The sequence below is a fragment of the Mauremys mutica genome, chromosome 4 (genome assembly GCF_020497125.1).
Source record: "Mauremys mutica isolate MM-2020 ecotype Southern chromosome 4, ASM2049712v1, whole genome shotgun sequence".
Classification (NCBI taxonomy): Eukaryota; Metazoa; Chordata; order Testudines; family Geoemydidae; genus Mauremys; species Mauremys mutica.
Genome location: NC_059075.1, coordinates 150,674,540 through 150,688,812, shown reverse-complemented (window position 1 = coordinate 150,688,812; position 14,273 = coordinate 150,674,540). Strand labels below are relative to the sequence as shown.

Below are 14,273 nucleotides of genomic sequence, written 5' to 3'. Positions count from 1 at the left end.
ACACACACTGGCTGCATGCACACAGTCCACACGCTACAGCCATAGGCTCCAGACACACCTTCCATATCACATGCGCATACACACACAGGCTACATGCACACAGTCCACATGCTACAGCCGTAGGCTCCAGACACATGTTGCACAACACACCACACACACACACACACGGGCTGCATGCACACAGTCCACACGCTACAGCCATAGGCTCCAGACGCATGTTGCACGACCCAGCACGCATACATACACACACGGGCTGCATGCACACAGTCCACATGCTACAGACGTAGGCGCCAGACACACGTTGCATAACACAGCGCGCGCACACACACACTCTAGTTGCGCCTCTGGGATTAGTTTGAGGAAGTTCTCAGGTTTCTATTATAGGGGCACTCAGACTAGATGATCACAATGGTCCCCTCTGGCCTTGGAATCTGTTAATCTTTCTCTCACACACACACTCATTGACTGACACTGCACACACTGACCCTCAATGCACACACACTGATTGTGCACACACACTGACTGCACATACACACTTACAAGGACTGCACACATTGCACGCGCACACACTCACAAGGACTGCATGCACACTGATGGCATACACACACTCACAAGGACTGCACACACCCACACTGATTACATCCCACACACACACTCACAAGGACTGCCCGCATACACTGATTGCACAAAAACAACAAGGCGTCCGGTGGCATCTTAGTAACTAACTGATTTATTTGGGCATAAGCTTTCCTGGGTAAAAAAAAACCCACTTCTTTAGATGCATGGTGTGAAAATTACAGATGCAGGCACTATTACACATGAAGCGAAGGGAGATCCTCAAGTGGAGAACCAATATTGACAAGGCCAATTCAGTCAGGGTGGAGTTCACACCCACACTGATTACACACTCACACAAGGGCTGCACACACGCGCCACATTTTGCATCCTGAGCTGGCTGGGGATCGGGCTGGGCAGTGCAGCGCCTGGAGCAGTTCTGGGTCTCTTTGCTGTGGCTCCCTGCCCTGCACCATTTCAATGCAACCACGCCGGGAAACGTGCCCCGGACTGGGCTCTGATCTGCTCGCTCCGGGTGGGAACCAAACTACACAGGGTGGTGGCGCGTAGGGAGCGAAGGGTTAACCCCACACTCCTCCCCTTCCCAGAGCACATGGTGCCACCATCAGGGGGCTGGAATAGCGCAGGGACCTTCCTGTCCAGCCCTCCCAGCTCCTCCTGCCCTGGCGGGTCTGCTCCCGAGCCGGACTCCTGTGCGCTGCTGGGCGACTCCCCGCCTGCAGCCCCGCGGATCGCCCCGGCCGGGCGGTGAGCGGGAGCGCCGGGGAGGCGCAGCCAGAGGCCGCCCCGGGGAGGGAAACAGCAGCAGAGGCAGCAAATCGCTGCCTGGAGGAAGCGGCCGCAGGGACAAGGGGATCGGGGCCGAAGTGGGGCTGGGACTGGAGAAATTCTCCCCCAGCAGCACGTGGGGGGGGGTCTGTGCCGCTGAGCCCATAGCCCCAACCCCGGGCTGCCCGGGGGGGAAGTTTTGAAGGGTTTAATAGTCATTTATCAATCCAGGACTTCCCCTCTTTGCTCCCCTGCAGGCAGGATAATCCCTGGCCCTGACTCCGGGTTCTCTGGGATGGAGCGCGGGGACGAGCCGTGTGTCCCGATTCTCCAGGGCGCCGAGGGAAGGGCGATCCCCCGAGGTGTCTGCGCAGGTGAGGAAGACCCTCTATGAGTTAACAGCTGGAGCTGGTGATGGCCAGAAGGGGCTGTTTCGGGGATCTGGAGTCGCACCCCAGAGCTGGAGGGCCAGTGTCAATGATCCGCAAAGGCGGGGGAGGAGCCGGGAGGTGGCAAAAGTGGCATCCAATTATTTAAGTTGCTGTAGCGATTCATAATCTGCCCTCCAGTGTATCCCAGGCCATCAGTGCCACCTACCACTTGCACATGAGCCCAGCAACTGAATTTAACCAAAGTATCACAGGCCACCGGAGGCTAAACTGTGAGTTGCCACAGTCAGAGAATAGGAGAGACCGAGGCGCACCAGTGCCTGAGCCCCCCACGGTGGAAGGTACTTGGTTAAGTGAGAGATTCCCCAGATGATCCTAACCAGTGATCCACACCCACATGCTGCAAAACTAAGACCTAGTCTACACTGGGGGGTGTCGATCAGCTACATTATTCACATAGGTGAAGTTGTGTAATTTAGAAGTCAACCTACTTAGATCTACTCACCGCAGTGTCTTCACTGTGGTAAGTCGACACTGACGTTCCCCCATCGACTCGCCCTGGTGGAGTACCGGAGTTTAGGGGAGAGCGCTCGGCAGTCAATTTATCGCGGTCTAGACTAGACAGGATAAATCAACCCCCGCTGGATCCATCGCTGCCCATAGATCCAGCCAGTAGTGTAGACAAGCCCTTAGAGGAAGATGTAAAACACCCAAGGTCTCTGCCAGTCTAACCTGGGGGGGAATTTGTTCTTCACCCCATATATGGCGATTAGTTAGACCATGGTACCTGGGGGTATGCAGAGGTCTTCCAGGGGGTACATCAACTCATCCAGATATTTGCCTAGTTTTATAACAGGCTACATAAAACGCACTAGCGAAGTCAGTTCAAACTAAAATGTCACACAGACAATGGCTTATTTATACAGCTCTATAGTCTATACACTGAAAAGTAAGTACAATATTTCTATTCCAATTGATTTATTTCGTAATTATATGGTAAAAATGAGAGAGCCATTTTTCAATACTACTGTGGCTGAGACACTTGTATTTTTATGTCTGACTTTGTAAACAAGTTGTTTTTAAGGGAGGTGAGACTTGGGGGTACGCAAGACAAATCAGGCTCCTGAAAGGGGTCCAGTAGTCTGGAAAGGTTGAAAATCACTGAATTAGACCCTGAGCATGTGCGCTCGACCCAGCCAGCCAAGCACCAGAGAGTGCTCGGTGCTACCTCAGAGCCCTGTCCCACTGCTTGTGTCCCATCTCCAACCATGGCCATCACCATTCAGAGGAACAAGACTTGGGGGGAAAAGTCAGCCTCCCAAAACACACTTGGGGGGGAAAAGAGCCCTCCCTACCTCCTGCCGGTGGACATAGGGTGACCAGACAGCAAATGTGAAAAATTGGGACGGGGGTGGGGGGTAATAGGAGCCTATATAAGAAAAAGATCCTAAAATCGGGACTTCTGGTCATTCTAGGTGGACAACTGAAACCCTGAAGTATCAGTTTTTAGGAACATAAGACATAAACCAGGAATGAGCCCTGCCCTCCCACATCACATTAGCAGTCAAATTTGTCCAGTTCTCTTAAAATTAATCTTTATTCCCCACCACACACACACACTCCCCATTGGGAGGCTGTTCCAGAACCTCACTTCTCTGATGGTTAGAAACCTTCTAATTTCTAGCCAGAATTTGTTCTGCCCTGTCTTGCTCAGTATCCGACACTCACAGATCCCAAGGCCGGAAGCGTGGGATTTATCTCGTCTTGCCAGCCGTATAGCACAGGCTGTTGAACTTCCCCAGAATAATTGTTTTAGAACTAGAGCAAATCTTTTCAGAAAGAATCCTATCTTGATTTAAAACTTGTCGAAGATGGAGAATCCATCGTGACCCTTGCCAAGTTGTTTTGATGGTTAATTCCCCTCAAGGTTAAAGATTTACACCATATATCCGGACTGAATTTGTCTAGCCTTAACTTCCGGCCTTTGGATTGTGTTAGACCTTCATCTTCTAGATTGAAGAGTCCATTATCAAATTCCCCTCCCCAAGCTTTCTCTGAGGGCTCAGCTAGATCGTTGGAGCAAAGCCACTTCCCCTCTGGGGAAGGGTTTGGGAAAATTCACCTCCTATCCATCAGATTTGCCACTCACTCTCTCCCCAGTGAACAGGCCCTGGCTGGATTCTCCCTCTCTCCCAGCAGGTGCCAGGATGGAGGTGAAGAGTCCGAAGAAGGAAGGGCCTACAGGAGCAGAGCCACACTGGATGTCCCAGAGCATTAAGCAAGAAGAGGCCAGCGGGGCTGGATGGCCGGAGGAGATCAACGCGATGTCTCCACAGGAGATCGGCATCAGGATGATGATGGCGCACAACCGAGCCCAGCGGGGGGAGAGCCCCTATAGCTGCTTGGACTGTGAGAAGAGCTTCAGCCAGAGCTCCCACCTGGTCCAGCACCAGCGCATCCACATGGGTCAGAAGCCCTACAAGTGCACTGAGTGCGGGAAGAGCTTTGTTCTCAGTTCCAACCTCCTGGAGCACCAGCGCATCCACACCGGGGAGCGCCCCTACAAGTGTGACCAGTGTGAGAAGACCTTCAGTCAGAGTTCCCACCTCTTCCAGCACCAGCGCATCCACACGGGCGAGCGGCCCTACCAGTGCACCGAGTGCGGGAAGAGTTTCAACCGCAATTACACCCTGGTGAAGCATTACCACACCCACGTTGGGGAGCAGCCCTTCATTTGCAGCGAGTGCGGGAAGAGTTTCAGCCTCGGCTCCTTTGCCCAGCACGTCCGCACCCATACAGGTGAAAAGCCCTACAGCTGTGCTGAGTGCGGCAAGAGTTTCAGCAGCAGTTCCAACTTGAGCCAGCACCGGCGCATCCACACCGGGGAGAAACCTTACAGCTGTGGCCACTGCGGGAAAAGCTTCAGCCAGAGCTCCAACCTCATCAAGCACCGGCGCATCCACACCGGAGAGAGACCCTACAGCTGCCCTGAGTGTGGCAAAACTTTCAACCAGAGCTCATCGCTCATGCAGCACCGGCGGATCCACCGCGGCGAGCGGCCCTACGAGTGCACCGAGTGCGGGAAGCGCTTCAGCGTCAGCTCCCACCTGGTGGAGCACCGGAGGATCCACCGGGGCGAAAAGCCTTACAAGTGCGTCGACTGCGGGAAGAGCTTTGGCTGCAACTCATCCCTGATGAAACATCAGCGCATCCACACCGGGGAGCGGCCCTACAAGTGCCCCGAGTGTGGGAAGTGCTTCATCGACAGCTCCAAGCTCAACAACCACCGGCGCACCCACACTGGAGAGCGGCCCTACAAATGCACCGACTGCGGGAAGGGCTTTGGAGACAGCTCTGCGCTCATGAAGCACCAGAGGACGCACACCAAGTAGACACCCAGCAGATGGAGAGGGCGGCACTGGTGTCTCTCTAGAGGGTGAAATTGACATGCTCTGGGGATATGGGGCCTCTATAAAGGGAGACATTGATGTGCCATCTCGGGGAACAGGGGCACCTTTATAGAGAGTAAATTGGTGTCCTTTCTTCCAACCCCTATTGGTCAGCAAGACATACCCATCCATCTTGGAAACCCTGGCTCCTACCCGCAATGCATGCTAGTGCCCTTTTGCCTGCAGCAAGCTGCAGGCCTGATCTGAAGCCCCTTCCTCCCTCCCCCACTTACAGTGGATCAAGGTGTGGATGGCCTCCGCGAGGATCCCAAAGTGGCAGGAAATGCTAAGGCAAATCATCCAGCAGTGATGTCTGCCACCGGGATTTGTAGAGAGGAAATAAGCAAATATAGTGAGGTTTAGTGATTAGGCCTGGGAGCCAGGACTTCTGGGTTCTGCCCTCAGGGAGGGGAGTAGCGTCTAGTGGGTGATAGCAGAGGGGGCTGAGAGCCAGGACTCATGGATTAGATTCCCAGCTATGTATGGGTTATAGAAGGTGAAATCAGAGTTTGTGTGCAGTTGTGTATAGTTTAGAGCAGGGGCCTGACAATCAGACCTCCTGGGTTCTACACCCAGCTCTGGCACTTTACCTTTCTGTGCCTCAGTTTCTTCTTCATCTGTCAAATGAGAATAATGGTACCTGCTTGTTTCTAGTGTTTTGAGAGCCATAGATGAAAAGTGCTTATTCTGTATTTGATGAGTAATTGTCTAAGCTAGAAGTGACCCTCATTTCACCTGCATTTTTCATGCTCTGGGTTAGCTGTAGAGCATAGATCTCTAGGTCTTTTCTTAATCTGGTTTGCAGTAATTAAGATCCATGATTGATGTCTCATTTCTCTCAACCAACCAGGAGAAGAAATGTAAAGGGATCTAGGAAAACGGGGGATTGTGCCCTTTAATTTTACTACTTTATGATGCACAAAACAAAGCCTGGGGAAGGGGCAGAGGGAATCAACCTGCTTGGGACATTAGAAATTTGGGAGTTGTATAATTTGGAAGTCTCTTGGGAAGACTGGAGAATTGGGTCTGATCAGTTAAACCTGATTGTACGTGAAGAGTGGCTTTACAACATAAGGCAAGTTAATGTCCATTGTGTGAGATATCTGGGGGCTTGGCTACACTTGAAAGTTGCAGCGCTGGTGGAGGCTTTCCAGCACTGCAATTAGTAACTGTCCACACCTGCAAGGCACATCCAGCACTGCAACTCCCTGGCTGCAGCGCTGGCTGAACACCTGGTCTGGCTGGGGTATAACGAGTGCAGCGCTGGTGATCCAGCGCTGCTCGTCAAGTGTGGCCACACACCAGTGCTTTAATTGGCCTCCAGGCTATTAGGAGATATCCCAGAATGCTTTTAACTAAATTACTCTCTTTGTTTTGTTATGCAGCCTCTCTTTGTTTTGTTGTGAACTCCGAGCTCCGCGTGGAGCTCCGTTGCCGGTGCTGCTTATCTAAAAAAACAAACAGAGCTCCTGTTTGCTGTGATCAATCTGTACCTGGCTGTAAACAATCAAATGAGAGGCAGGCAGGGAGTGAGTGAAACAGCGGGGAGTCGTGTTGGATGCAGGCTGTTTGCAGTTAAGAGTTAAGGGTAAGGGATTGGGAACATGTTCTGATTTTTCAAGGCAGGAAGGTAACACACAGTGTTGGCTCCAAAAATCCACTCTCTCTCTCTCTCCCCCCGCTCCCTGTCACACTAGACCCCACTCCACCCCCCTCTTTTGAAAAGCACGTTGCTGCCACTTGAACGCTGGGATAGCTGCCCATAATGCATCACTCCCAACAGCGCTGCAAATGTGGCCACACACCAGCGCTGGTAGCTGTGAGTGTGGCCACACACCAGCGCTGTTCCTGCACAGCTGCACGACCAGCGCTGTAACTCCCAGCACTGCAACTTTCAAGTGTAGCCAAGCCATTAGAGGCCTAATTTTCAGGTGGAAGTGCTCAGCATTGTCTGAAAATTGAGCCCTCTTAACCATTAACAGTTGGGCACTGCCTGTCACCATTGAAAGTTTTGGGCCAGATCTTTAAAAATCAAGATTTTTCTCTCCCAACGTGTTTCTTGGGTAACTGAGGTAGATAAGTGACAATGAAGTGAGCTTGTCAGTCTTTGCCTGTGTTAATATTGAGCTAAGTCAAATGTCTGCATCATGGGGTGCTCTACTCACTACAGGAGCACCTCCTTGTGCCCTCAGCTGGGGATTAGCTCTGCCAGTCTGATGCCCCTTCCTGCACGTGCTCACTCCGTCTCTCTCTCGGGACTCAATGGCTCCCTCTTCGTGGCTTCGCCCTCTGGCCCATCAATGGGGCCATTTCCCCAGTGGCTGGTAGAGGAACCCAGGCCTGGCCCCTTCTCTGGGTTCCAGCTCAGGGACCCCACCCTGCTCTGTCCCACACATCACTGCTGTTTCCCTGGTCTGCTTCCTACGTTGTCTCTGTCCAGCTTCCTCTCCATCCTCCTCCAGGTTTGCCTTTCCCTCTGGGCCAAGCTCCCTGCTCGCCCAAGCCCCACAGAGTGACTACAGACCTCCCTGCAGCCCCTTTCTGCCCTCAGCTACCTGGCTTTCTACAAGCCCTTCCTATTCCTGTCCAGGTGAGCGTCATCCTTTAATTAGTCCTCTCTGCTCCCTGGCTCCCCTCCAGGTGCAGCCTTGGTGGTTAATTGGTCCAACTAGCCATGTTAAGCCCTTCAAAGGTGGTGTGGGGTGAATGCCCCATCAGATATGGGTTTACAGGGTCTGTGCTACATCCCAGCCTTTAAACAGTCTCCTGGGAGTAACCCTTGTAGTGTGGCAGACCCTCGGGGACACACAGTCCCACCAGGGGAGGCCATGCGGCCTCTCCAACTCCAGGATTGGGCCTTCAGGCTCCAGCACCCCTGTTTGCTACCAGGAGCTCCTACAGCAAGTCCGACTGAGATCAGACTTCTGCGGAGACATTCTCCTCTCAGGGAGTGATGCAGCCCATTGCGTATTAGCAGTGAAGCTGAGCTCTTTCCTCCCTTCAGAGTGTTGGAGGAAGTTGCCTGCTCTTTCCAGGCCCAGCAGCTAAGCGTTCTTGTTCAGTCACTGGGGCTCCCATTATGTCTTCTGGATCTTTCATTCAGGTGTGTTGATTCATTTCTGCTCCTAAAGACACCTTGGTACCATTTCAGACAGTTCACCTGCCATTCTGCCAGCCCTCATTCCCTGTTCTACTCAGTGTGTAGCCATACAAAGTGCACAAGGAAACTAAGACACGCATATGGATCATAAAAATATTACCAATGTTCCCATGTACATCACAGCATAACAAACATCCTGGAGAAAAATCTTCTTTGTTAAAAGTTCACCAAGCCTTTGCCTTGGGAGTTCTGTTAAGCTCTTGAGCCTCCTCACCCGATGCTTCACAGGGAAATAAAATAAGAACATACATTCCTGGTGTTGCTAAGGTTTAAAAAATAAACCCCAGCCCTTCCCTCAGCCCTGTTGTATTTATACAGGCAAAGCTGTCAATGGAGATCAGTGGGAGCTTTGATGGAGTTATATCTGCAAGGCAGAATTCTCTATAAAAACAGCCATGTGGAACTATTTATACTTAAGAAAAAGTGATTCTTCTGTTCTTGGAGCTGAATAGGTTAGAGGAGGGCTTTGAGTCAGGACTTCTGGGTTTTCTTCCCAGCTCTGGTAGGGTAATGGGTCAGAGGGGGCCTGGAAGTCAGGACACCAGCGTTCTATCCCTGGCGCTTGGAGGGAAGTGGGGTCTAGAGGTTGGAACAGAGGACAAAATGGAAATCTAGACTTCTGGGAGAGAAGCGACCAAGGCTTTTTAGAATAAGAAGCTAGCATCAAGATGTGGCATGGGAAAGCTGTGATTGAAGAATGGGGTGGGAGAGGGGGAAGGAGGAGAAAAAGCAAATGGCTAAGATTTTTTCCAAACTGGCTAGTTATTTTGGGGTGCTCAGTCTGAGCCTGATTTTCAGAGGATGAGCACTCAACTCTTTCTGGAGAATCACTTCCCTTCTAAGGGGGTCTCCCCCAATTTGACTCCCATAAAAACTGAGACACCCCTAATCACTCGCTGCTTTTGACCGTGGTGGCCACTGAATCTTCAAAGTAACTGGCTAGAATCCCTGCTCTCTGCTTAGCCAGGTCTTCCACCCACCCCTCACCCTCTCCTTAAGTCAGTTATTTGCTTCTTTGATTCACACGGGGAAACCTTTTCTAAAACCAAAGGAAACCCAGATTGCTTTAGAGAAGTGACTGCTGTTAAAAAAGCCCTTTCAAGTAATATTTTTAGCCTTTTTTTTTTTAGGGGAGGGCATGTCTATTTTAATTCCGGGGATCTTTATAAACACAGAGGGGAAGTAAAAGGATTGGCAAGATTTCATCTTAGCAGGAAAGAGAGAGATCTTTTTCCCACAACTTCACAGGACATTATAACCCAGAGATCTTTCTCCCACAGCTTCATGAGTTGTCATAACCTAAAGATCTCTCTCCTGCAACTTTGTGAGTTGTCATAATGCAGAGATGTCTCTCCAACCGTTTCAGTCAACGTTACGAGGAGCTAAGAGAGACAATGCAGGAAATTTACTTGTAGCAGGATCAGGACCTTCACACTATGTAGCTTTTAAGGGCGGGGTGTTTGAATTAATCTAATATTTTTCTGTAGGGCTGATTTTTTTAATTCTGTATCCTTTTTTTTTTTTTAAGTAATGCTATTTTTCTATCGGTGTCGGGAGCTTCCTGTAGTTAGATCTAAGAGGTGACAATAAATATTTGGAGCTAAAGCTGGCATGTGTTTTTTTTTCTTTGTGGTCTGTGGTGTCCAGAAAAATCACAGCTGTGGGGAAGTGAGAGATCTGCGGGTGTAGGGATTCTGTGCGTCGAACTGAGGTCCTTAGAGGGTCACAGGAAGTGGAGGGTGAGGGTATGAGGTCAGAGGTCTGTATGAAGGATTTGAATCCCAGTGCCTGGATTGCTGCAGGGTAAAATGGGGATTTGAAGGAGCATTCTGTATCTCTCAGTCATGCTGGATGGTGCTCTGATTCCTGGAAAAGATTAATGGGAAACAAAGAAAATGATGGGGAGTCTTTAATATAGCTCAATTTCTGTAAACCCTTATTGCATCAGCAGTAGGGGCAGATTCTATTCTTCATGACTCTGGTGGAAATCCGGAGCGGCACCCCTGACACCTCGAGTCAGGGCTGCATGCTGGCAAATAGGCTTGAGTGTTCTAGTCTCTGTTTGTTTCTTTAAGATCTAGAGCCATGTTCAGATTGTGGATAACACACAAAGGTTTTGAACTATATTTTTAATCCAGGCTGCTACTGAGTTACTCTCAATCCTGTAACAGTGGGTTTCTCACATATAAACACAGGAATTCAAAGGACCCGATTCTGATTTCATACTAGAATAAATGCGGCGTGACCCCAGTAAACCCAAAAGGATTATTGTGGCTATAAACCACTATGCCTGAGAGCAGAATCCAATCTTGACTCCCTTCACATAAGTGAGGTCATTCTGGATTTACACCAAGGTCACTAAGAGCAGAATCCAGCCCAGTGATTTTAAACTTATGTTTACATAGTATTTAGATCAGGGAAGGAGCATCTGCTGGTGACAGGGCCGGCTCCAGACCCCAGCGCGCCAAGCGCGCGCTTGGGGCGACATGCCGCGGGGGGCGCTCTGCCTGTCGCCTGGAGGGCGGCAGGCGGCTCCAGTGGGCGGCATGCCTGCGGAGGATCCACCGGAGCCGCGGGACCAGTGACCGCCAGAGCGCCCCCCGCAGCGTACCGCCGTGCTTGGGGCGGCAAAATTCCTAGAGCCGCCCCTGGCTGGTGAAACTAGCTGAGGGCAGAAACTTTTTCCCCATTAGTATATTTCTCAGGGTATAATCTGGATTTATAAACAGCTGTGTCCCCTCAATTCTCCAGCCCGGGCTGCCTTTTACACTGCTTCACTGAGCTACCACTCCTTTTCTGCTCAGACACAGCCTCCAGCATGTAAGTTACCCCTACTTATATTGTCTGAGGGTATATCTACACTACCCACCAGATGGGCGGGCAGCGATGGATCCAGCAGGGATCAATTTATCACGTCTAGTCTAGATGCTATAAACCGACCCCCGAGCACTCTCCTGTTGACTCCTGTACTCCAGCACCACGAGAGGCGCAGGCAGAGTCGACGGGAGAGTGGCAACAGTCGACTCACTGCGGTGAAGAAACCACGGTAAGTAGATCTAAGTACGTTGACTTCAGCTACGTGAATAACTTGGATGTAACATGAATAAGTTGCGTAACTTAGATCGATCCCCCCCCCCCCCTCCAGTGTAGACCAGGGTTGAGTGCAATAGCCAGCCACTTTTTAATTACACTGCAGAACAACAGCAGCAAATTCCTAGTCCCAGACTTTCCCCCAGAAATGTACGTCTTGTACTGCCCAGCCCTCTCCTGGACAATACAGGCTCGTATCAAGTCCGTCATTTTATTAATAGGAAATGATAGGCACAAATCCTCTTACCCCCAAATGGAGTTTCCCAAACACTTCAATCCAAGCAAAGTGGTTTAGATAAAACAAGTTTATTAACTACAGAAGATAAATTTTAAGTGAATATAAAAGAGTCAGAATTGGTTACAAGAAAATAAGAGTAAAAGGCAACTAATGCCTAACTTAACCAACTGTGTGAATTCAAAGCAAAGTCTCTCTCACCACACTTTAGCAAGTCTTACGGGCTGAATGTCTTTCAATCAGGATCCCTCCCCCAGTGCAAAGCTGTTTCTTTTGTTTTAAAGGTAGGGTCCTACCAAAGTCACGGCCCATTTTGGTCAATTTCACAGTCATAGGATTTTAAAAATCATAAATTTCATGATTTCAGCTATTTAAATCTGCAATTTCATAGTGTCATTGATGGGGTCCTGACCCAAAAAGGAGTTGTGGTGGGGGGGTCGCAAGGTTATTGTAGTGTGGGTAGCGGGACTGCTACCCTTACTTCTGCGCTGCTGCTGGCGGCAGCGCTGCCTTCAGAGCTGAGCAGCTGGAGAGCGGCGGCTGCTGGCCGGGAGCCCAGCTCTGAAGGCAGAGCCACTGCCAGCAGCAGTGCAGAAGTAAGTGTGGGATGGTATGGTATTGCCACCCTTCCTGCTGTGCTGCTGCTGGTGGGTGCTGCTCTGAAGGCAGCACAGAAGTAAGGGTGGCAATACCATGACCCCCCTAAAATAACCTTGCTACATCCCCCCCCAACCACCCTTTGGGTCAGAACCCCCAATTTGAGAAACACTGATTTCCCCCATGAAATCTGTATACTGTAGGGTAAAAAGAACGGTTACTCACCTGTAGTAACTGTTGTTCTTCGAGATGTGTTGCTCCAATCCATTCCAGTTAGGTGTGCGCGCCGCGCGTGCACGGCTTCTCCGGAACTTTTTCCCTAGCAACCCCGGCGGGCCGGCTGTCGCCCCCTGGAGTGGCGCCGCCATGGCGCTAAATATATACCCCAGCCGGCCCGTCCGCTCCTCAGTTCCTTCTTACCGCCCGTGACGGCAGTTGGAACTGTGGAGTGCTTGATAGCTCTTCACGTCCCTAGCTTTCTCTAGTTCATTGTTGTACATAGTTAGCACAGGTAGTTATAGTTGTTAAGTTAGCATAGTTAGTGTTAGTTAGATAGGCTAAAAAAGGGGGGGTTCCCCCTTTTTTTGCCTTAGCCGGTGCGGGCTCATGCCCAAAGCGCCGGGCTTTAAGCCCTGCACGGGGTGCCAGAAACCGATGCCCGTAGGAGACCCGCACGACGCGTGTCTCCGCTGCTTAGGCGAAGGGCACCGAACTGACAAGTGCCAGATCTGTTTGAAATTCAAGCCGCGGACCCGCAAGGATCGAGATAGCCGCTTAAAACAGATCCTCATGGAGGAGTCCCTCCAACCACCGGCACCGCCTGCGCCGCCTCCGCGGCCTCCTCCCGTGCAGGACACACCGCCGGCACCGACTGCGGCACCGCCGGCGAAGAAAGCGGCTGCGAAGACTCGGCACCGCTCGCTCTCGCCCGCCAGGAAACAAAGACTGGCGAAGGCTTTGGCTCAGGCGCGCGTGCAGGACTCCGCCAAGGCGACTCCGCAGCCTGCAGCCCCTGTGGTGCCTCTGCACAAACAGTGCATTGCACCTGTGACTCCGGCGCCGCAAGGGCCGTCGAGTCCGGCGCCGCCTCGCTCCCCGGTGCCATCCGTGGTCGAGCCTCGGCGGCCGTCGACGCCGGAGACGTTCGCCTCTGCGCGAGAGCTAATACAGCTCATAGAGGCTCCAGGCCTCCGGCCCCCGGCACCGCCGGCGCGGGCTGTCGTCTCCAGAGGAAAACCGGCGGCAATGGTCCGGCCACCCTCCATGGAATCAAGGCGTGGACGTCGGTCACAGTCCCGGTCTCGCTCCCGCACCGTCGACAGCTTGCCGTCCCGCCGATCGCGCTCCCGGCACCGCACCCCATCGCGGCACCGATCGCAGTCTCCTCGTCGGTCGAAGTCCCGGTACCGCTCCGTTTCGCGGTACCGGTCGCACTCCCGACGTCGCACCAGATCGAGGTCGCCACCAGCTAGGCACCGCCGGTCTCAGTCCCGGCACCGTTCCCGGCACCGAGACTCCCGCGGACGCTCCAGGCGTCGCAGTTCGCACTCTCGGTCGAGCTCCCGACACCGGTCGAGCTCCCGGCACCGAGGTGACCATGGTCGCTCTCGGCATCGGAGATCTTACTCCCGGTCGAGCCCCCGGCACCGGACCAGCCCCCGGCACCGGCGCAGCTCCCGGCACCGGTCGAGCTCCCGGCACCGGTCGAGCTCCCGGCACCGTGAAGACCGTCGAGCGAGGTCGCCTTCCCAGCGCCGAGGGGAAGAGCATCCCCCGGCGGCGTGCCCTGGACCCTCTTTGGCACCTCCCTGGCCTTCCCGCCCTGAGTCGGTCGCCTCCGGCGCAGAAGCCTATGGGCTCCCGCCTCCAACGCCACCAGCCCAGCCTAGCGGGGCCCAGCAGTGGGGTTTTTGGGTCCCATGGGCACAATATGAGTCGGACGCTATGCCTGCTCCGCCGAGGCCTCCAGGGGCCCACCGCAGAGTCCCAGAGGCGTCGATATCTCGACC

At 52.5% G+C, this 14,273-nt stretch overlaps 1 protein-coding gene across 1 annotated transcript; it reads left to right on the top strand.

The window, feature by feature from the left end:
- Window positions 1–1,244: 1,244 nt before the first annotated feature.
- Window positions 1,245–6,407, top strand: ZNF629 (zinc finger protein 629). The gene is made up of 2 exons (XM_045013074.1): window positions 1,245–1,718; window positions 3,930–6,407. The coding sequence occupies exons 1-2, from the start codon at window positions 1,640–1,642 to the stop codon at window positions 5,123–5,125; spliced, it is 1,275 nt and encodes a 424-aa protein (XP_044869009.1). The 5' UTR covers window positions 1,245–1,639; the 3' UTR covers window positions 5,126–6,407.
- Window positions 6,408–14,273: the final 7,866 nt, after the last annotated feature.